We start from the raw sequence: 22,756 nt of genomic DNA on the forward strand, positions 1-22,756 counted from the left end.
TAAAATAATTCTTAAGTGAGTTTGTGTCTTTTAAAACTGAAAAGCGATACTTCTGGTTATGGCAGCCTTGCAACAGGAATCTCCTTATTCAAAGGCTTGCAGGATTTTGCATTTATCAGTGTGTTATGTGCAAAACTAAGACTGTGGTAAGAAAGAGTTGTTGGGTTTTCTTTACAGACGTACTAGTGATGTCCAGTGAGTTAGTCTTTCCTTTCTTGCCTTATGTTATAAGAGGAAAATACTGTTTAAATATTTGAAATTCTTTTCTGTCCCTTTAGTTCATACTAAAATACACATGTAAACAACATATTTTTAAATTCAGTATATTTTAAACTTTGCAGAACTGCTGTGTGCCAGGGAAAAAAATGTTATGGTGAAATATGTCTGTAGACAAGAAAGAAAAATCTGCTTCTCTCCATCTTCCCAGCCTTTCTTTAAAGAGGCTTTGTATTTTTGGCATCGCTTTGTACAGCTCTTCAGTGTGGATATTTTTATGAACTGGTTGGTGTCAGTTCAAGATAAGATTACTTTTGTTACCTATAGTTATGACAAGAGCTTATAGATAGCTGAATGATTTTCACTTGTTTTACTCTAAGGTGATCTACAGTATTAAGGTTCTGTTTTTCTGTTCTGAACAGAGCGCCGGAAGAAAGCTTCTGCTTGGGAAAGGAATTTAGTCTATCCAGCTGTTATGATATTGCTGTTAATTGAGACAGTAAGAATTTTTGCTCTTTCCCCCTGTCCCACTCATCCCCAACAAAAAGTATGAAGAATTCTTTAGTCATTTGGGGGAATAGTTTTAAAATTTTTGAGTGATGTGTGTTTAAGCAACAAACTTGATATTCTTTTCTTGACCATTTTAAAAGAACATTATGAAATCTGGTGAGGATGAAGGTATACATTTTAAAAATGTGTAATACTTCTAAATAACAAGACTGTTTCTACTTCTTTATAGTCCATCTCAGTCCTCTTAGTTGCTCTCAACATTCTTTACCTGTTGGTTGATGAGACTGCAATGCCAAAGGGATCAGGGGTAAAGTAAACTTCTCTTACAATTTTTATAACTTTAATAAAGCTTTGGAGCCCTCACAAAAGTGCAAGTGAGAATTTCTGCTTTAATAACTTTGAAGCTAATGAGCCTCAACCTTGACTTTGCTTCTAGGTTTTGGTCCTGTGCACACATAAACATTTATTATGTGTCACGTTTTATAGTGAGTTCTTAATAAAACTAGTCCAGAATCTTTATGAAGATACAGTGATTCACTAAAGTCAGTCAGTAATCTAGAGTTTGCATTTTGCTCATGTCTCCTACTTTTATACAGACTAGGAATGTTCAATTTAAGAAACAATGTTAATTTAAGAAACTATGTTAAAAACCAATATGAAAAGCCTGTCTTGGTTTGTGTTCCTCTTAAGAAAACATGACGTTTTTTCCTCCTTTATTATAAAAATACTTCAAGGAGGTAAAGAACAGCACATTGAGTAGTAGTATCTGTATTCATGAGGGGTTTTTTATTAACTTGGGAATGCTTTCCCCTGCGTAGAGCTGTATATGAGCTTGCAGAGCAATATAAGGTGTTTAGTGGTAATGGCCGCTCTGTGGTATTGCAAACAACTAGAAGTGTCTTCTTTTGAGACCTCTTATTTTAATTTCTAAAGTAATGGAGTATGGATAAAAATGCAGAATGGTGGGTAGATGTAGTGTGCATAAAATGTGAATTATTACACCTTGTGTCTTAGAAATACATTTCACTCAAGTTTGAAAGCTAGCTGATGCAATTGCATAGGATGGGAGACTTGCAGGTTAGAACATCGGAATGCCCCTTAAATACTGAATTGAGAAAAGGCTGTATTTCATGTAAGATGTTAGTTTTTTTGGTCCTGGTAGAAGTTAACTTTATGAACAGTTGTGTGTATCTTATTAAATTATGCCAAGTATTTTTCTCCTTGTAGGGGCCTGGAATAGGAAATGCCTCCCTGTCCACCTTTGGTTTTGTGGGAGCAGCACTTGAGATCATTTTGATTTTGTATCCTTTCTTTAAGAATTCTGTCTGTTAACAAGTATTCTGTCTAGTTTTCTGGGACACTGGTAATTTACTAAGACACTTGCCTGGAAAGAAGAAAGAGATAGGTCAGTCCTTCTCAAGCACTCGAAGTGTTTTTGTTTTTTTTCTTTGGTTCTTAAGACTTTTAGGAGACTGCTGAGAACTTGAGTGAAACTTGCATTCCTTGGAGGTTCCTTTTTCCTTGATTCTCACAGCTATCTTATGGTATCCTCTGTCGTCGGCTTCTACAGTCTTCGTTTTTTTGAAAATTTCACTCCCAGGAAGGATGACACAACTATGACAAAGGTAAGGTAAAGTCTGTCATGGTGATGGTCCCCTCCTCTTTTTCTTGCCACCCAAGACAAACTGACTCTTTTAGTTAGTAATTGCCCTGAATGGCTCATTTGCAGTGATCAGTATTTGTTTGTAAGCTGCGTAAACACAAACTGGAAGATTTTCAAAATGCTGAATGAGTGGGAAAAAGGATGTGCTCTGTTTAGTTTGGATGGCATCCATTCACTTGTAAAAAGCTGGGAATAGCAGAGCTTGTTAACTAGCTATAGAAAAGCTAGTGAAAGAACTTTTTTCAAAGGAAACGTATTGCTAATGAGTAACTTTGATTGTGCTAACTGTACTTCAGGGAGCTTGTTTGAAATCTGAAGAACTTGGTTGCTAGAAGTAATAGACAAAGTAATTCAAATTTGAATAATTAAACTAAGACTGAGGAGGTCTATTCAGCAATATTTTGCAGTCTGAGGCTAATTTGACTTTCTACAATTTAGCACTGGCTTCAGAATAACAAATGCTGTTACCTAATGCGGAGGAACATGCTTAGGTTTTTTGGCAAAATATTCCCACAGCTGACAAGGGGAGGTGATCAGTAACCAAGGAACAGATGTTGAATTTAATTATTTTTTTCAATGTGCTTCATTGTTTGCTGTTTGTTTGGTTGGGGGTTTTGTTGTTTTTTGTTTTTTTTTTTAAAGTAATAGATAAAGACATTTTTACCATAAATTTTTGGAAGTGAGAAAGTAGATAATAACACAGAATGTTTATAGTAGATAGGTAGTAGGGAGTTGGAATGTTCTATATGTTTTCTATTGATTATTTACAGTACACCAGGAATAGTGTAGAAATAAATAGTGAATGCACAAATGTCTACCTACTTTCAAGAAGTTTTCTGGTGTTTTCTTTTGGATTCTGATAGAATTAGAGCTGAAGAAAGTGATTCCTTGTGAGAGAAAGTTTCAATTACTCTTTATAAAGGCTTCACAAAAACTAGAGTAAAATCTAACAGCTGTGAATTTTTTCGTACTATTTAAAGTAGTCAACAGGCATTCAATTGAAAGGAAGCTCTTTGTTGTAATTTTTTAAATAATGCTAATCCTGCAAGCAGTTACATACAAAGCCTAAGCTGATATATCAGTCATCTATTCTAAACCCATGGAATGGTTCTTTTATAAAAGTTTGCAGGAATTAAGTAAACAGTTGATGCTTTGCAACATGGTAGCTTTGCATTATTTTGAATCTAAGCATACATAACACTTTGATTAAAAGCAAATGATTACTTTTTTTTTTAAACTTGTCTCTTGGATCATCATCATCTTGTGTAACACCATATGGAGGAGTGTGACAGAAGCAAGACTAACAATGTGATATTGTAAATTGCTTTAGATTCAGTTTGAAGAACGTAACTTTCGGGAATTCTTTTTCATCTTGACCACTGGTTTTATTTTTTTGTTTGTTTGTTTTGTTTAGCAATCCCATTTATAATTTAAATGCTTTTTTTCATTTTCAAACAGATCATTGGAAACTGTGTCTCAATCTTGGTGCTGAGCTCTGCTTTGCCAGTGATGTCAAGGACACTGGGTAAGTGAAATAGAAGTATAAAACATTGTAATACAGGGTGTTTAATTGAGTTTAAAAAAATCACGAAAAAAGAACAGCCTGTAGCTACTACTTTCATAGTATGTATTTAGTTTGCCACCACTTTCAATAGAAAGAGCATGTATGTGTGGCCTTCTTTTCTACATCAACATGAGCTGTTGAACACAAGTTCTACATACAGGAACTGCATACGTTCTAAAAAAAAGATACTAAGCATTTTCTAGAGAATATATTCTTTTTAAAAGGTAGGTCAAATTTTAAACTTCTTAAAACAGGAGATGGTGAGAAGAATAGATACAGAGACTGCTTGTTCAGGGCAATATATGCTAGTTTCATGTTCACTGTGAGATTACAGTGCTCAGTTTTTGTGAAAAATTACATTTGGGGATTTCGGGTATAACCTTCTAGATAACATTGAGTACAAATGTCATTTAAAGACAGTTAATGACTCTTCATTTGTTAAGTTTTTTATCAGCAATGATACTAGATACCTTGGGCTGTACGAGTCTCAAGTGCAAGTTCAGGAGTTTAAGCTCGGGCCCACAGACCAGTAATGTGTACCCAATGGTTCTGTAGCTGTTTTTCTTTTCAGCCAGAATACTGTCAAATCAAGAGTAGATAATATTTTCTGCTAAACTGTACTGTATATTTTTATGCTGTATATATCTACAGATGATGAGTTTTTTTAGATTTACTAGATGGTTTGTGTAACCAACAACCCAACCTGTAATGCATTTTGGAGGGTTGAATGTTAAAATACACGTTCTAGAGCTCATGTTTTAAAAATCTGTAGTAAAACGTCACAAAAGTGCAAAAGAATAATTCAAGTTTTTAAAGTAGTACAGTTTTAAAATATAGCCAGTATGATAAAGATCTAAGTAAAACAGTTCCAGTACTTAGAGCAAGATGTTTTGTTGAAAAATCAGTGTTTTAGAACAGAATTTTAACATTAGTATTGTATCCACTAAGTTACTGCATTCATCACTTGTTTAAAAAATAATAAAAAATCATTGTTAATGATCTATGAGATTAACAGCTGATAATAAATGGATTCTGTGGAAGTAAGTATACATGCTGGGTGCATTGTTGTCTCATAGGAAACAGATTAATGGTAAAACTCACTTGAAAAAAAAAAAAAGGACTAACAAATGAAATTCCTGAATAGTTTGCCATAGAGATAAATAAAAGAAGAAAAAAGATGGAACAATTAACACACAGCTAACAAATGCACAGTCACAGCTGTCCAAACAGGATTAATAGAGTGTATTAGAGTACAGTGAGTCATGTGGTGCTTTGCAGAAATATCAACATGTGTTGCACTACATGCTACTGCCCTGTGGCACCGAATAGATGAAAAGAAATAAATATGTTAAGCAGATTCATAGTCTTTTTCACTTTATTAAAAAAGCGAGTTTCTAGACTATGCAGAAAAGACTAGACTTTATCATTATGGGAAAGGTAAAAAAGCAAAAGTTATCCAATACATGTACTGATCTTTTGAAATTTTAAAGATGGAAATAAGAGAATTTTTTACATGTTTTGTAGCATTCTCATTAGATATGTAGGTGGTGGATGTCTCTAATCTGTCATTCTTTTAGAACTCCAGGAAGTTTTTGCTAAAATAAGTTATTTTACTAAAATAAGTTAACTCATTTTTTCCAGAACTTTTCAGCCTTTTAGTAGTCCTTCTTCAAAAATGTTTCCCACCAGCACCATATTGCTAACCAGTGAGAAACAAATTGGGAACAGGGCAGTTAATAGTCAAGAATACAGAAACTAAGAATTGCAAACAAAATTGAATTTTCTAATATACAAAAGTTTTTCTAGAACTCTCTTCTTGAGCATTATGGTTTAAGTAAATAATGTTTTGAAACTCACTGGTATGTACAGTCTAAAACCATAGGGGTTTGGTTTTTTTTTTTAACCTGAATAAATCTTTAATAGTTTATTCAGTAAATTGTCACCAACTTTCTTGGATATATATTTATGTCCCCTAGAGATGTAGCTTTCTGTTCAGTTACTGAGTAGTTTTTCAAATTGCAGTCTTGGGAGGTTTTTTTTCTCTGTGGGCTGAGTAGATACTTCTGTAAGAAAGTCATCAAAAGCTTTTTAACCCTTGCTCCCACAAATTTACAAAATGATGCTGTGTCAGATCTTTTCTGATGAGCAGTGTCTTTTTTTTTAATTTGTAAGAGGAAAATGAATGTAATTTACGGACAATATTTTTCCCACCTGCTCTAACAGAAGTGTCAGGCTTCATTTTTGTTTGTCCTTGTAATGCCTGCTCTATTGCTAGCTGTTCTTCTGAACCTCTTTGTGTCAAGGAGTATTATTTCTTTTCCTGAGAACTCTATGCAGTGCTCTACCTGTTTTGTTTCTTTTCCTTTAAAGACCTGGAAGCCTATGCGTTCAAACCTGACTTTCTCAATTTTCTTGTAGCTCTAGGTTCTGGCTAAAACACTCTGCTGCTTTGAAAATGTTAAGGACATTGTTTGCCTTCAAGTGTGAAAGCAACTATGTGTTTATTGTCCTTCGTCTGTTTAGCAGTTAATTCAGTCAGCCAGTCTTCTTTTTGTGCTTAGACTTTCTGTGCTTTTTTGATATTTCTCCCTGCCTCTCTTGTTATTTTGGTCAGCTTCAGTGATTTCTTTGATTTATCCTTTGAAACTTCTCCTTTTAATTTTCTTCATTTTGGCATGTTTTCCTTAGATGCCAAATTTGATTCCCATATTTTTTATTTAAATGACTGATGCAGACTACAAGAAGCGTGCATATCTCTTAACATTGTGATAGCTGGCTATTAAGTCTTGGGTATTAAGGTACGATGAGATTTTGGTAAGTGCCAGGTTTACCCCTGACAGGAAGGTAACCAACCCTTTATTTTGTCTCTCTTCGTTTATTATCACTGCTGAAGTCACAGTTCTTAAGGCCCCCCAAACCCTTTCAAAATAAGATGATAGAGAACTCGCTTCCAGGAACTTAAGAGCTAGGGCTAGTTTCTGATTGCCTAGTTTTCTGCTGCCATTTTAGTTCTGGGGCGAGGTAAGCTTCCTTCCTTCACGCTGTTGGTTTCAACTGTGAGACCGCACATCACTGTGACAGCATCCGTGCCAAAAGATTTTTGGGAATATAACGGCTCAGCAATCCTAGACAACTGTTATTTGGGTTTCATCTCACTATTCCGCCCTTTATTCAGTGCAGTCCTTGATGTAGACCTGGCAAAGGATCAATCTATGGTTCTTTCTCTTCTGCTTTCTGGGATGCACCCTATAGCCTGTAGACACTTCCATGTTTTGGAAAAATTTTGCTCACTTAGCTTTAGCGATCGACTAGCCTTTCATCAGCACAAAGCCCAAGTGTCCGTGTTACGAGGTGAAGAACAACAGTCAGCACTATCTTTCAGCCAAACTCTTTTCCTTCTGTGTAAATGCTCTATGGCTATAGTGGTGGGTAGACCTAGGAGAAAAACTGCAGTTGGAGAGATGTCTTTAAACTTTGGTTTTAAAAGCAGTGGCTCTGAAAAAACATTTACAAAGGCTTAGTGTTTACTGTAAGATGTTGTGGCTCTTGTGAAAAGGCTTTTTGCTACCTGTATTTTTTAATAAGAAAGCCCATGGTGCATTTCATCTTTTTCTGGGATAAGGATTTCATACAATCTGAGATTTCAAGCAGTTTTCATAGTAATACTGATTTTTTCCTAGTTATATTCTACTGAAATTCTAAAAGCAGGATTCCTATCTGGAATAGACAATTTACTTCAACTCATATTATTCAAGCATTTTAGCAGGACACTTAAGAAGCGTTTTGAGAAGTGTGTCTTACAGTTTTACAGTGGTCAGTGAAGTGGAAAATGACCTTGAAAACATTGTCTTGTGTGTTTAACCATGTGTCTTATAGCATGTTGTCTGAAAGAATTTTGCTTCCATATGTAAAAAGTAATAGAGTGAAATTTTTGTGTTTCTTAAAAAACGTAATCAAGATTTTGATATAAATCTTAAATGCAATTTTAACAGGAATCACCAGATTTGATCTGCTTGGAGACTTTGGAAGATTTAACTGGCTGGGGAACTTCTATATTGTATTATCTTACAACTTGCTCTTTGCTATCATGACAACATTATGTCTCGTCAGAAAGTTCACTTCTGCTGTGCGAGAAGAGCTCCTGAAGGCATTAGGTAATACAGCACTGAAAATTGAGTTTGTACTTGAATGTTTCCTTTCTCCAGCATTGATAGTTTGATGTGCTACTGTTAAAGTTCTGTTGCAGCTCACAGAAGGCTATTTTTTTCAGTGGAAGTTTCTATGAGTTAAAATGAGAATGCATAGCTTTGTGTTATTTTTTGAAAAGCTGAGAGCTAAGGTACGATGTTGATCTTAATGATATGTCTGTCTACTTATTGATCTGCAGTTAGATTTTCAGCCTTTGGGGAGCACAGAAACATTCTCATTGCTACTGAACAATTATTCCAAAATAAAACTTCAACTTGTGTGTGGGTTGGCTTTTTTTTTTTTGTTTAAAGCAAGTTGTTAATTCCTTAAAATAGCTTAGTGGAAGTCTTAGCTGCTTTGTTGTGATGCTTTTTTTAGAGCACTGCATGTTCAGAAAATCTTTGTACAGAGTATACAGAATCTTAGTAACTGGCTGAGTGAAACCTGTGCTTGATATAATCAAAATTTTGATCAAATTGTGCATTCATGTTTCTTGGCCACAGAGGAAAGGCTTGAATCATATCTGATACTAAGAGGATAAAATGTACATATTTAGTAATTGTGTTGTTAATACATCTTTACTAATTAATACATCTTTACTAATTAATAAATTACTACTAATTAGAACCCTAGAGTAGTATTTGCTTAAATTGAGAGGACTAACGGTGAAACTTCAGTGTATATTTATAACTGCGGATTGTTTGTAGTGTCTAAAAGGTAATTAAGTTAGTTTTCACCGATTACTGCATTCCAGAGTTGTGACCCTGGTAAACAAAATCCAAGCACTTCCCTGAGTGCACCTCTACTGGTGACAATTAAGTTTAAATCAGACCTACTAAATAGGGAAATACAAAGTGACTGATAGTGTAGGATTAAAACAAGCCATTCTGTGGCTTTTGATGTTGAGTTTTGAAGCTCCAGGGGAACGGAATAGTGGGCCAGGGATCTGTAAATCTGTCCATTGATTTTTATGCTGAAAATATTTTCAGAGAAGTTCCATTATTGATTAAGACAGATATATGATGAGATTATGATGTATTTGACATCATCCCCCAGCTTATAGTTAAAGTCATTTTATGAGAAGACCTTGATTCATCTCTTTCAGTTGACTTGCATAATCCTATTTATTTTGTGCAACTGTTTTGACCGTAAAGGGATTACTTTGTATAATGTTGCAGAGCTCTGAAGGCAATAAATTAACATCAGTCATCATGGGCTTATAGCAACAAGTCTGGTAAAACTTTAAAGTTTCTGTCTTAAAGCAAATGATGTAAAAGAGTTATCTTGATAATTCATGGCACTTTATTAAATATTTAGTGTTTAATAAAGAATTATATATGTGGAAAGCAGATTAAGAAACTCAAAAATGCAGGCGTGGCAGGATAGTGGTCACTGGATGGCATCATTCTAGTGGATTTTTTAGGGATTTTTTTGGCCTCTTGCTATCACATATTGTGTGATTTTATGTAAATATTGTGATCAAAATGGAGGAGCAAAGTAACTAGTAAAGGGCTTGCATTTGACACAAGCAGGGAGCTATAAATCCTGAAAGGCACAGGTTCCTGACACAAACTGGGTTTGGTTTCAACGCTATGCATAACAAACAGTGTCTGTTAAAAGCTGTCACATGGAATTCAAAGAACGAGATCCAAAATTGGTGTCCTCATTTCTCCCCTATGCTGAAAACTGTGATGCTGAGGACTAGAGGTTGGTGGAGCATTATAGGTAATTAGTGGAAAGTAAATTCCTGCTGTAGGCCTGTGACCAAAATAATTCATGCAGTACTGGGACTTGCAAATAATACAATATTGAGTAGACTTTATTTTTTTAGTAGTTGTTGTGGTTTAACCCCAGCCAGCAAATAAGCACTACGCAGCCACTCACTCATTCCCCTCCACCCACTGGGATGGGGAGAAAATCGGAAGGAAAAAGGTAAAACTCGTGGGTTGAGATAAGAATAGTTTAATAGAACAGAAAGGAAGAAACTAATAATGATAATAACAACAATAATAAAATGACAATAATAATAATAATAAATAATAGGATTGGAATATACAAAACAAGTGATGCACAATGCAATTGCTTGCCACTCACTGACTGATGCCCAGTTAGTTCCTGAGAAGCGATTCCCCCCAGGCCAACTCCCCCCAGTTTATATACTGGGCATGACATCATATGGTCTGGAATACCCAGTTTGGGTCAGCTGCCCTGGCTGTGTCCCCTCTCAGCTTCTTGTGCCCCTCCAGCCTTCTTGCTGGCTGGGAATGAGAAGCTGAAAAATCCTTGACTTTGTACAAACATTACTTAGCAACAACTGAAAACATCAGTGTGTTATCAACATTATTGTCCTGATAAATCCAAAACATAATGCTGTCCCAGTTACTAGAAAGAAAATTAACTCTGTCCCAGCCGAAACCACGACATGTAGTGCAATCAATTTTGGAATTCCAATGATGCAAGAAATTTAACTTGGTACATCATGGCACTTCAGTAAAACATTCAGTATAGCCTACACTAAATGAATAAGAAGCTCTTTCCATTTTTGATCCTTAATTTTAGGGACTTGATAGGAGACTTTGCAGAGAAACTGTAGCAAGCAAGGAAGGACTGACACCATGCCTCTTATGAATAAAATACAGTTATGTTTACTATCTTTCCCCACCTCCCCCCAGTAAAGAGTAGTTTAACTACTTGCCTGAGGAAGGATGGGAGACTTTAATTAGCACTCATAGTAGAGAGCTATGCAGTAAGAACAAATGGCTGGAAATGGAGATAAAGAAATTAGTAGTAACATAGGCCTAAAAATATTATTAGGCATATAAACAGTTTAGAGAGGTGATGTGGTCATCACCCATGATCTTAAGCTCAGCAATGGATGCTTTTCAGAAAGATGCTATAGTTTAAAAGAAATATTTTGGGTAATTATTTCGGTCTTCATAGGCTGACAGAGTAAAGGATTGCAAGTCTTTCTTGGTTCTTAACACCTAAGTCTGTGATTTAAACAATGTGAAGGTAGGCTTGTCTCACTTCCATGCTTGTCTATTGTAATGGACTTTTCTCACTTAACACACAGCTGAGGGAGTTTCCCAGAAGTAATTCTTACCTGAGCTAGAATGTCAGTTCTGGACTTAAGCAAATGTGAAGTCCTTAATCACAAAGTAGAATTTGGTTTGTATATATTCTGTTGACTACCTGTATGCATGAAACATGGGAGATTCTCAGTTTTTCCTTATTGTGTAATGTTTTGCAGGATTAGATAAACTTCATCTGTCAAACAATCCTAGAGACTCGGAGACCAAGCCGTCTGCAAATGGGCATCAGAAAACACTGTGATTAACAATCACCTGCAATCGACAGAGCTGAAAACATCAACCTCATGGCATTCCTGTCATCTCATCAGCATTTTTATATTGCTTTTATTTGTTGATAATTTGGGTCCAACCTTGTCTCATGTTTTGATGCTGTGTGCTTCTGAGGAAGTTAGGTATATCAGATTCTTCTCTTTCCAGTGAACTTTTGGTCTGCTTGTTTATTTCCCAGTAAGTTAATGCAGGAGGTGCCTTGAAGACTGGAAGCTGAAGAGGATAATGCATTCCTTTTTATTTGTTGATGGTCTCCCATCTTTAGATATAAACCTGCTACCATTTGAATGCACAGTACCTCCTGTGTTAAACAGACACAGCTATAAAGAATAACTTTGGGATTTGGTTAAAAAGAAGAAAAAAAGATACACTTGAAGCCCATTATGACCCTTACTGGCAATGTAAACTACCTGGAGTAGGTATCCTTGACAGTAGACAAACAGTTCCACTAAGAACATGTTAAAAATGATGGTAACTGGTAGAGATCTTGGTTCCTTTCACGCCGGATACAGCAGGCTGCTCATGGCCTAATGTCACGAAGCGTTCTTGGAAGGCCAGCGTTTTCAGCTTTCTGTTCTTAGCTATAAATGCCAGGTTGCTTTACTGGTAGTCAGACAATGTCTTACTGAATAGAGTGAAGTACAAGATGAAGATTAACTTCAGTGTTAAATCTGAGCCTAGTATGCTTTGTAAAAAGCTGTGTAGACCCCCTGTCACAGCTCTTACAGTTCTGTAAGCTATTGTGCCATGGAGGTCACTTACCCTACCAAGTACATCCCTGTAAAATTCTTTATGAACTACTGTGTATAAGCAGTACTTGTAATCAATGCAAGTAGCACAGGCCTAGGAGGCTGCAATTGCAGTTTTTTACAATCTTCTTTAATTTGAAGTAAATTATTTCTCTGAATTTATACGATAGTTACCAGGATTTCTGTTCAGTGGCATAACTCAGTATCTTTCACTAGCCTGTTTTTTAATGTATACATGAAGATGTATATAGGCCTATATGTGTAGATATCGTAAATTAAATTCTAAGCTTATAGAGGTGACGTAGGTGGCTTGGTAAATGAAACTTGTGTGTTCAATCTTGGTAGTATGAATTTCTGCAGTGTTACAGTTTAACTGCTCAGAGGCCTTAGATTCAGGATGGCATTGGTGGGTGGTAACGTCCTTTTTCTTAGCATTACTGCAGCCTTAGGAATCCTTTAAGCAGTTTATAGTAAAGAAAAAAACCCATGAACCAAACCCCAAGTAAGTATGCAAAATCTGTTGCACTTTTGTCCTGCTCTGCCACAAGTAATCTTCAGATTGGAACAGGGACAACTTCAGTGTGTGCCTGTTATGTAGCGAGTCAGATAATGTTCCTGTTTATTTCCCATTTTGTAAAACAAGTACGTCTGTCTGTCGTTTGAGGTCTTATGTGATCAGGCGGTGACAACTAGCGCTCCAGTGTGGTTCCGAAACAAGATAAACCTTGTGTCAGGAACAGTTTGGCTGTTCTCCTGAGATGACTGCTCTGGGCTGTAGACCTTAGTGCTGTGTGTGTGTGTGAATGTGAGTTGTTTTGGTGTCTTCCCCCCGCGCCCCCCTAGAGCACTTCAAAAATCAAGCTCCAGTATACATGAGGATTTCTCAGTTATTTTTGTAGCTGCCTTTTCTGTCTTGAACTGGGGCATAATATAAATATTGCTGTAGTAAATGTGATGCTAGAGAGTTACTTTTTTTATGTGTCATGAGTACAAATTCAAGGCTTGTTAAGCTGACTATTGATGTGTTGTACTGAGTCGTGGAAGACAAAGTAAAATCACTTAATTTCACTAAGGTTTACAAGCATCTTTTCTGTTGTTTGAGTTGAATGCTGACATTTTAGTGAGAAATCTTTATCTGAGTCAAAGTTCTGCAACCAAGAACAGGGAGCTGTAATTAGAAGTTGTTTTAAAATGTGTTTACATTTAAAATATTGGGAGATTTATTATTAGGGGCATCATTCAGGTATTCTCAGAGCTTGTAGCCTTATGTATTAGCATTATAGTTAAAAATAACTGAAAGGTATCCACTTGTCCATGCAAGTGAGTGTATGACCAAAATTGTTCTCATGTCTTAATGGGGCTGGTGAATTGTTGCGTGTGAGGCTAGTTAGTTTATTAAAGTATTTCTATTACAACTTTAAGACAGTTAATTTAAATACACTCTGAAACTGAAGGAATGAATTTAAGGAATAAATCTAGGGAGTGCGAACCAGCGTAGGTCTTGCTCTTCATGCTTTTGGAGAGATGTTTGTCCTGGCATCAGTGACCCAAGAACACAGAAGAAGATGGGATTATAATGTGTGTGTGGTTTCTGAAAGTGAGTTGGGCCATTACTTAAACTGAGCAACGCTAGTTCCTGGTGATAAGCACACAAGTTTCGGGCAAGACTTTAAAACTCTCAAATGTTACAGCCTTTCTTGTTGCCACCCCTTCTGCTGGATTCTGCAGTCAGAGAGATGTACAGGTTAAGGCCACGTTAGTGAAGATTTTACACTGAAATACGGAGGATGGTTAAGATGCTGTGTGGTTGAGAAATTCAGAACTACCCTGTGCAACTACTGACACCGTTTTGTTTTAAAATCAGCTGTTTATATTGTGATGCTGTACACATTAAAGTACGCCTTTGACCTTGAAAATGACATGCTTATGCAAAACTTCTTTACAGATACAATGCTACAAATATACTACGTGTAAGATACAGGTCACGATATACTTTTCACAGAAGCATATGGTCACTTAAATACAAGCAACTGGTAATTCATTAATGGATATTGACAATACATTCCTAGTATTTTGACTCATGTAGAGTCAGGTGGTCTATACCTTCAAGGTATATACAGCTGATCTTAGTAACATTAACATCTGCCTCACTTCTTACGAGGCAAAAAGCACATAAATGCTTCCATCTGCAACTGAATACCACACAAGACCAAAAAGTAGATGTAAAGCAAGTGTTTTAAGTTAGCCGTTTCTTGGCTTTAGTCTGTGTTGGTAGCACAATATTAAATGCAGTGGCAGAACCGTAATATTGTGGGATTTCTAAGCGTAAAGCACACATACTTGTTACTTTAAGCTAAAAAAATAATAGTAATGGTTACTGTACAAGTAACAGGTTTTGCATTCATAGGAAGCTTTGTTTACTGTCTGTCATGTGATGTTTATCTGTGGCCCTGTTCCTCCAGTACCTTTTACCCCGTTGACTGTTTTAGCATCATAGAAATTAAAGGATTTGACAAGTTGTTTTCCTTGTCTGGTTCCGAAGTACCACCTCAAGTACCAGAGAGGCACGGCTGTGCGCTGCAGTCGAGCCTGCCCAGCCGGAGCTGGTGCAGCCGTGTGCTTAGTGGGATGGACACGTGAGTGGGTGCTGCCGGGTGCCGCTTTCTCCAGCATTCCAGCGGGAGTGACGAGCGCGAAGGGGGCTGCGGCCCTCGTCTGTCCCACCAGGTCTCTCCTGCTCGCCCGTACGTCTCTGCAGCCGCTGATGCTACTTTGGGTGCTCACGTGTGCCCACTGCTGTGTAGTGAAGACAAGATGGCCCTTTTCTTAAGTAATTTACAATCTAAATTAGAAAGGAATAAGGTAGAAACAAGGGGCAGTTGGCTTCTTCATGCATGTGGCTTTCCTTGAATTTTGTAAGAATGTTCTAGGTTATTTTCCTTTGTCTTTCTTTTCCTCCTCTTCCAGAGCGGGATGGGCTCAGGTGGTGTATGTACAGCAGCTGAGCCTTACGCTTAGTGAACTAGCATCTACAGTTTTGAAATACCAAACACAGGAAGACAGCTAAATCCTGTTGGTTTACATATACTCTCATTTTTAAAACAGTAATTTTTAAATTCTATGTGAAGTCATTTAAGCACAGACAGCACACTAAGGCCATGTTAATAACCTCTTTTTAAAGAAATGTGTTTAGTTTTCTTTAAAAAAGTGTTGATGTGAACTGTGAATCTTTCAATGCTTTAAGGAAAGAAGATCCCTTACCCCCTAGCATTAATATTTTTGTTGCTATTTTAGTGCTGACTTGAGACAATATCACATGTACACTAACTTCCCTCCCCATCCTGTATATTTCAGGAGCTGAAATCTTGAGCTCCTGAGTATTGAATTCAGCCTTGGTAAACTGGCAAGTTATTTCAGGCGCATTAACAGGATTTGAACTTTACAAAAACGCTGCTTTTGAATTCGTCCCGTTCAGGGAGAGCAATCTAAGCCAACAGCCGTCACCCCGATGGTGATAACCTCTGCCGCCTTTTTTCTACCTTGCCCAGTGCCCTTACCTCAGGCGAACGGTCTCTGACACTGTCGTAAGAAGTCGCGACGCTCCTTTTCTGGTCAAGGCGTGAGGAGATCAGCCTGTGGTTTGTCCGTCTGCCAGACGCAGTTCTAGTTGCTGAACGGGGTTATTCTTGATTGGGATTGCAGACTCTCGGGGTTTCCAGGTGATAGCTGTGCGTGGTCTTGTGCTTTTCACTTGCGGCTCTGTTTTGTTGGGGCCAAGAAGTCATTCAGGATTTTCTGGTTGTACGTTTCTGCGTGGGCCGTTCCGTGCTTGAACGGCTTCTTGCTGTCTCAAGAATGCTGCGTGCTTCTGAATAGAACCGTGTCCTCCCCCCAGACCACAGCCAGAGAGGATGTCCTACAAGTTTCATTTAACAATTAAAGCCCGAAAATATCGGCCAGAATCTGAGGAAGGAGAACACGTCTTGTGGGGAATTAACACTACATGTGACTTCCAGAATCCCCGCCGTGCCCAGTAATTGGGAGGTGGGCGGGAATGACATGGAGCTCACTGGTGCATGCAGTCTGTTTTCCATTCTTTTTCTAGTCGATCTTTAAAATACCATATTACTAAAAATATATTTAAAATCCTTAAGTTCATGAAATTCAGGGGCTGATGAAACTTTTTCTAAATCTGGCCTTAATTCTTGGAGACATATAACATCTTGGCTTCCTTTTCTTTTTTTAATAAAAAGTCTTTCAGTATCTGATTTGGTGGCATTGGTGTTAAGAACAGACACTCTCCTCGATGTAGACAAAACATGAAATAACAGAACGAGAAGAATCTGCATAGATCATATGATCTGTAAGAATACATAACAGAAGGAAACTTAAATGGGAAGGTGTTTTTGAAATGTTTCACAATTGAAGCACCTAAACCTCTTCTTTCAAAGAGAAAGAAGAAACACATGTATCGTTAGTATATGAAAGTTAATTGTATGTTCCCTAAATATGCCAGTAATTCACTAACACTGAACAGAACTTCATAAATTCTTAAAATCTGTTTTGTGATTCACAGTGCAACAGTATCCTTGACTTTAAATTTATAGAAGCCTGTGAACTTTTGAAGATAGCTCTGTCTTGGCAACAGAAAACCTGAGGATGCTTGCTAGTTCTGTATTAATTACCATATTTTTCTAAGTAACTTTTCCAGTTTCATTTATTGTTCATAGATTTATCTTTTTTATATAGATAGCATTAAATGTTTTAACAAATATAGAAGGTGACTCCGAACAGTCAAAGGGATCGTGTCAGAAGTATCCTGTAAATGTTGATAATCCTGACATATCTAATTCCAAGCTATTTAAAAGCTGTATCTGTATGAAGGCCTCACATAAACATAGAAATTAGGAAATCCCAATTCTTAAAGGCTTTAGGTACCCGACTATTCATTTGTACCTACATGAGCACTTTGGGATACTGCTTCTAAATTGCTTCTGAATATTTGTTGTATACTAAACTCAAGTGTTGCTATTGCTTACACCCTCCCAACCCCATTACATGAAGTTTTGTAGTCGGCATCACTGGGTGAAGCTCCTTTCCAGCTATTGAAGTATCATGGCACTTGCTTTGATTTTGATACATTTCTTTTCCCACATTGTCTATCTGGAGACGTTCCCTAGTTGGAACTGTTCTTCCATTATTGAAAATGTTAGTATTTATTCATTCATTTGTACTTGGATCTGTTTTTTACCACTAGATTCCATTAGAAGAATCCTGTCATTAGAGTGGGTCCTCTGACAAACTACCAGGAGCTCACATGAGTTTGAATTAGGAGCGAGATGAAAATGGTTTAGTCATTGCACATGTACATATGCTTTTAGCTTTCAGTAGTGTGAGGCAACCGGCCCACTTCTCAGTGAGCGAGCAACGTGCCGGTACAGCCGATTTGAGCCCGTGCTGAGGGCAGTTACTCCGGAGTAGCTGATGTTCTGTGGAACAGCTCTTCAGTTACCTTCTTGTAATTTGTAGAGTAAGACTACAGCTCTTGATGTGCCTTGCTGCCTTAATCGATTGGAGATCAAGACGCGTCGTTCCGGTGCGTCGGCAGTGTGTAACTCTTTCATGTTTTGATCAAAGTCAAACTTTGCACGGTGGCAAGGTAAGACTCCTCATGTGTTTTCTGTACCGTTTGCATTTCGTGCGTACGAACGTGTTTTGGACCTTCTCTCTCCATGTAAAATGATAATTCAGAAAAGCAGCGCGATGGCGGTACCGGTATTGTGAATACGATGGATGTGTTTAAATGCTTAAGGAGAAAATTAACTGGTGCGTGACTTCTGTTTTCCTCTTAACCATAAGTTTTCCCAGTCTGGGCGAAAATACTTAGATTCACAAAACCCGTGTGAGTAACTTTCTCCTCCCTGGCTTTATATAACAAAACAAAGTTGAGCCACTTTTCATTTTTTAAAGGTAGGTTTCAAAGTATTTTTGTCTTATTTGGCCTGACTTCTATTGCTTTCAAAACGAACGGATAGAAAATGAAGATACATGTGGGTCACGGATTTGAAATCTTGAAGTGTGTTGTACACAAAAAATATGGCTAGATTTCCTTTACTTTCTTGTGGGGTTAGGAACCCAACCCTGCGTTACCTAAATAGAAAACACGCGTTGCTCTTGTCTTCACGAAGCTCTGTCTGGACAATTCCTACTGAGGAGACTGAGAATATTCTCAGAGTGCTGCTGGCCATCTCGTCACACGGGATCAGCTTCATGTGGACTTGGGTGACACAAGTCATAAAAATACAGTTCTGGACTAGCGTTTCTATGGATGTTGCTACTGCTGGCGCTGTACAATGGCAGCAGGTATCTTCTGTCATGCACTTTCAGGTTTTCACTGCAGTGTTTCAGTTTAAAAAAAAAAAAAATTATGCACAATCTTAACTATGTGAGGCTGAGAGATGTTGAATGGAATCAGCGGTCCCCTCGTTGTCCAGTTTGAGCTTAGGGCTTTGTAAACTCTGCAGTCTTGAGCAACTGATGTTCCTTTCGCGTGGATGTATCTGGGACCAAGGTAAAATACAGCTGAAAAATTATGCTTTTAGTGTTACTTTAATCGGAAAAATTTTCTGTGTACATAACCTTCTCCCCACCGAACCCTTCCTGGATTATTTTAGGTCATCCAGAAATAGGTTTTATTATGTTCTCAGTTGTGGATACTTTGCTGTGTTACAAAACTAAATGAAAATACTTGCCGCCTTAGCCAGGTTGAATTTTTTTGTGAAAAGCAGTGGTAATGTGTTTTTTTCCTTTGTTTGAAATGTTACACTGAATGTTTTGTAGGATGATTTTTTTTCTTACTGTGTTTTCAATAAAGTTAAAGTGTGATTCATAGTGGAGTTTTGCTTTTTTATTTTGTTTTAAGCAATGAAAAAAAAAAAGAAAAAGAATCTCTGTGGCATTCTAAATTATCCTGTCAGTAGTTGGTGTGAATATTTGCATTCCTCTCTTTTCTTCCTTCATCCCCGTAATTTAACATGCTTTTGAGATTCTCAAATAGTCAGGTTTTTAAAATATGTGATGTATGGTATGTGATGGGGATTCCTGTATATTCAGAGGCATTACAGCCCTGTGTTTGACAGGCACACAATTAATTTGCACCCTCTACTTTAGGCGAGTGGGGTTTGTTTATGGAAGAGTATGCTGATTATGGCATGCATAAGTCATTTTCAATAGCTTAATTGTTTGACTGAAGGGCAATTTTTATATATTAAAAACCTGACCACCATGTTTCCTAAACTATTGTAAAGAGCTTCAGATGTTCCTTTCTGTTTCACAGGAGATTTTAGGCTGTTTTTAAAGTTCAGGAATCATGTGGCTGGAGGGGACCTGGGGATGTCTGATGCGTTCAGGTGCACAGGATCGAACATACCTACGTTATTCCTGGTATTTAACCAGCCTGGCAGGGACTATCTGCGATGTGATTTCTGTGCTGTCTCTAGGCAGTACAGTCCAGTGTTTAATTGTCCAAGGTTTCCTAAATGTCAAATGTGAACGGCCCTTGCCACCCTTTAAGCTTTAATTTGGTTCTCAAACGTCCATAGTAAGACAGGTCTTCCTGCTTGCACCAGCTTTTTCCACACCTGGAAGGTTACATTTCCCTTTATCTTCTGTATAAGAAGTTGTGCTGGTTTTGGCTGGGGTAGAATTAACTTTCTCCAAAGCAGCTAGTATGGGACTGTGTTTTGAATCTGTGCTGACAGCAGTCTTGATACCACAGGGATGTTTTCATCACTGCTGAGCAGTGCTTACCCCAGAGCCAAGGCCTTTTCTGCTTCTCACCCCACCCCACCAGCGAGGAGGCTGGGGGGGCACAAGGAGTTGGGAGGGGACACGGCCGGGACAGCTGACCCCAACTGACCCAAGGGATACCCCAGACCATATGGTGTCATGCTCGGCATATAAAGCTGGGGGAAGAAGGACGAAGGAGGGACGTTGGGAGTGACGGCGTTTGTCTTCCCAAGTCCCCGTCAGGCGTGCTGGAGCCCTGCTGTCCTGGAGATGGCTGAACACCTGCCTGCCCGTGGGAAGTGGTGAGTGAAGTCCTTGTTTTGCCTTGCTTGCGTGCGCAGCTTTTGCTTTACCTGTTAAACTGCCTTTATCTCAGCCCACGAGTTTTCTCGCTTTTACCTTGCCGATTCTCTCCCGCACTGCGGGGGAGCGAGCGAGCGGCTGTGTGAGGCTGAGCTGCCGCCTGGGGTTAAACCACGACAGAAGTGACCCCCGATTCCCTCAACTGTTCTACCTGGGCCTCTCCTCATCTTTTTTGCTGCCAGTGGGGACCCTCGTGTGTTTCTAGAAATGCAGAGCTCAGAACTGGACAGAGAAACCTCCAAGCTTGAGCCCTTACACTACATCATGTCTTCAGTACTTTTTTGTTTGGGTTTGGGGTTTTTTTTTGGTGGTCTTTTTTTGCAACATCATTCATTCATTGTGAACTTGTGTCCTCAATTGTATTTCTGGATGTCTTTCTACAGAAAGTCTCTACATTGCTACATATATATATAACAGATGCGAGTCACCTCATACATGGGGTTATTCCTGCATAAGTGTATATTTTGCACTCTAATGTTTTATGACACTATGTTTTCTGCTTCATCTGCAGGACTGTATCCTGTTACAGAAATAAACTGAACTGGCTTGATATGATTCTCTTCTTGGCAAATCCCATGTCAAATACTAGTTCTTTTTAAGTAGTTTGTACCAGTGTTTTTTCTGGGAAATGAAGTGAAAGTAATATCTGCATTTCCCCAGGATTTCTTCCCTCCTCCCCAGTTTCAAGATAGGTTTATCAATTCCTAGTCCTTCGGAGTGTCACACATTCTCCACGAGTTCTTGGAGACAACGGTCTCCGACAGCCCTGTAGACAGCTTTCTGGCTGCCCAGAAGCAGAGTCAATCAGCAACCAACCTGTAAAACACTTGTTATCGAATGATGCTCTAATACAGCCTTCCCCACTCCCAGCTTCAGACTGTAAACCCCTACACCTGGTATGGTGGTGACCACCTCACTTAATGCATTTGATCACAATTTGATCATGTCAGTTTTATCCAGAAGCTGTCTATCATTTCTGTAGCTGATCAGTTATTGCCTTTTTATGAAAATGAATTTCCTTGTTACCTTGATATGTTGCTATTTCATTTTGTTTTAGCTTCTGACTTTTGTCTTTATGTGCTCATACTTCTCTTATAAATTATCTGTGATGACTTGACTCTAGTTTCAGCAATGCGTAGCTGTGTTGTGGTTTAACCCTGGCTGGCAATTAAGCACCGCGCAGCCACTCGCTCACTCCCTCCCCCCCTGCCCCCCCCCTGCAGTGGGACGGGGGAGAGAATCTGGGCAGAAAAAAAAAAAAGTAAAACTCATGGGTTGAGATAGACAGTTTAATAGGACAGAAAATGAAGGGAAAATAATAATGAGAGAATATACAAAACAAAACAAGTGATGCACAATACAATCACTCACCACTTGCTGACCGATGCCCAGCCAATCCCTGAGCTGCGGTGCCCCCCAGCCAACTCCTCCCAGTTTATATACTGGGCATGACGTCCCATGGTATGGAATACCCCTTTAGCTCATTCAGGTCAGCTGTCCTGGCGTGTCCTCTCCCAGTTTCTTGTGCATGCCCAGCCTCTGCTGGCTGGGCAGTATGAAAAGCTGGAAAGTCCTTTACTTGGTATAAACACTGCTTAGCAACAACTGTGACATCAGTGTGTTATCAACATTCTTCTCATCCTAAATCCAAAACACAGCACTATACCAGCTACTAAGAAGAAAATTAACTTTATTCCAGCTGAAACCAGGACAAGCTGAAACGTCATAATCATGTTTTTATTTCTCTTGAAAGGGGTCAGGACTTACTGTGGTTCCAGGCTCTCTAAAGTTCTGAAATGATCCTGCATCTTTGAGGGCCACTTTTTTCTGCCTGCAGCTCTTCGGAGTTGGTCAGAGTCATTCAAGCAGAAGCTGCAGCCAGGGTTCTAGTTAGTAAATGTGGCTGAAGAAAAAGGAAAAAAAAAACCTGTTTCTTGCTACAACTACCAGTTGCAGTAGTGGTAGTCCATGTGAGTAGGAACCTGTGCTGCAACAAATCAGGTGTAAAAAAAAAAAAAAAACAAAAACCACCAGGTGAGGGTAATAGCAGGGTATTGCTGAATGAACACAATGCCTGAAGCAACTGTGGCTTGTCTTTGGGGAAGGGAAATGAAAATGGAGGAAGGTGGGAGTGACAGAGGAAGAACAAAAATGCTGGAAGACCAAAGGTGAAACTAAGTAGAAAAGGGAAGCAGCAGTACCCTTCTAACTTTTATTTCTCTAAATACAAGGCAAATACCACTGTCCATACAAAATCATTTGTTCTTGGAAGATCTGGCTCTGAAAAGGCTCCACAGTTAGAAGTACATGTGTTGTCAGCTGTGATCTACGAGGTAGTTCATTATGAGCTGTA

At 38.4% G+C, this 22,756-nt stretch overlaps 1 protein-coding gene across 3 annotated transcripts in view; it reads left to right on the forward strand.

Moving 5' to 3' along the window:
• The window catches only part of LMBR1 (limb development membrane protein 1), a 76,560-nt gene extending 57,417 nt beyond the window's left edge, over window positions 1-19,143 (forward strand). For all 3 annotated transcript variants that reach the window (XM_049798271.1, XM_049798272.1, XM_049798273.1), the window contains 7 exons: window positions 639-715; window positions 956-1,033; window positions 1,954-2,027; window positions 2,261-2,351; window positions 3,848-3,914; window positions 7,946-8,107; window positions 11,392-19,143. In XM_049798271.1, coding sequence (XP_049654228.1) covers window positions 639-715; window positions 956-1,033; window positions 1,954-2,027; window positions 2,261-2,351; window positions 3,848-3,914; window positions 7,946-8,107; window positions 11,392-11,474 — 632 coding nt within the window. In that variant the 3' untranslated portion in view covers window positions 11,475-19,143. The remainder of the gene's footprint in view (window positions 1-638; window positions 716-955; window positions 1,034-1,953; window positions 2,028-2,260; window positions 2,352-3,847; window positions 3,915-7,945; window positions 8,108-11,391) is intronic.
• Window positions 19,144-22,756: the final 3,613 nt, after the last annotated feature.

Source organism: Accipiter gentilis, chromosome 4 (assembly GCF_929443795.1).
Source record: "Accipiter gentilis chromosome 4, bAccGen1.1, whole genome shotgun sequence".
Classification (NCBI taxonomy): Eukaryota; Metazoa; Chordata; class Aves; order Accipitriformes; family Accipitridae; genus Astur; species Astur gentilis.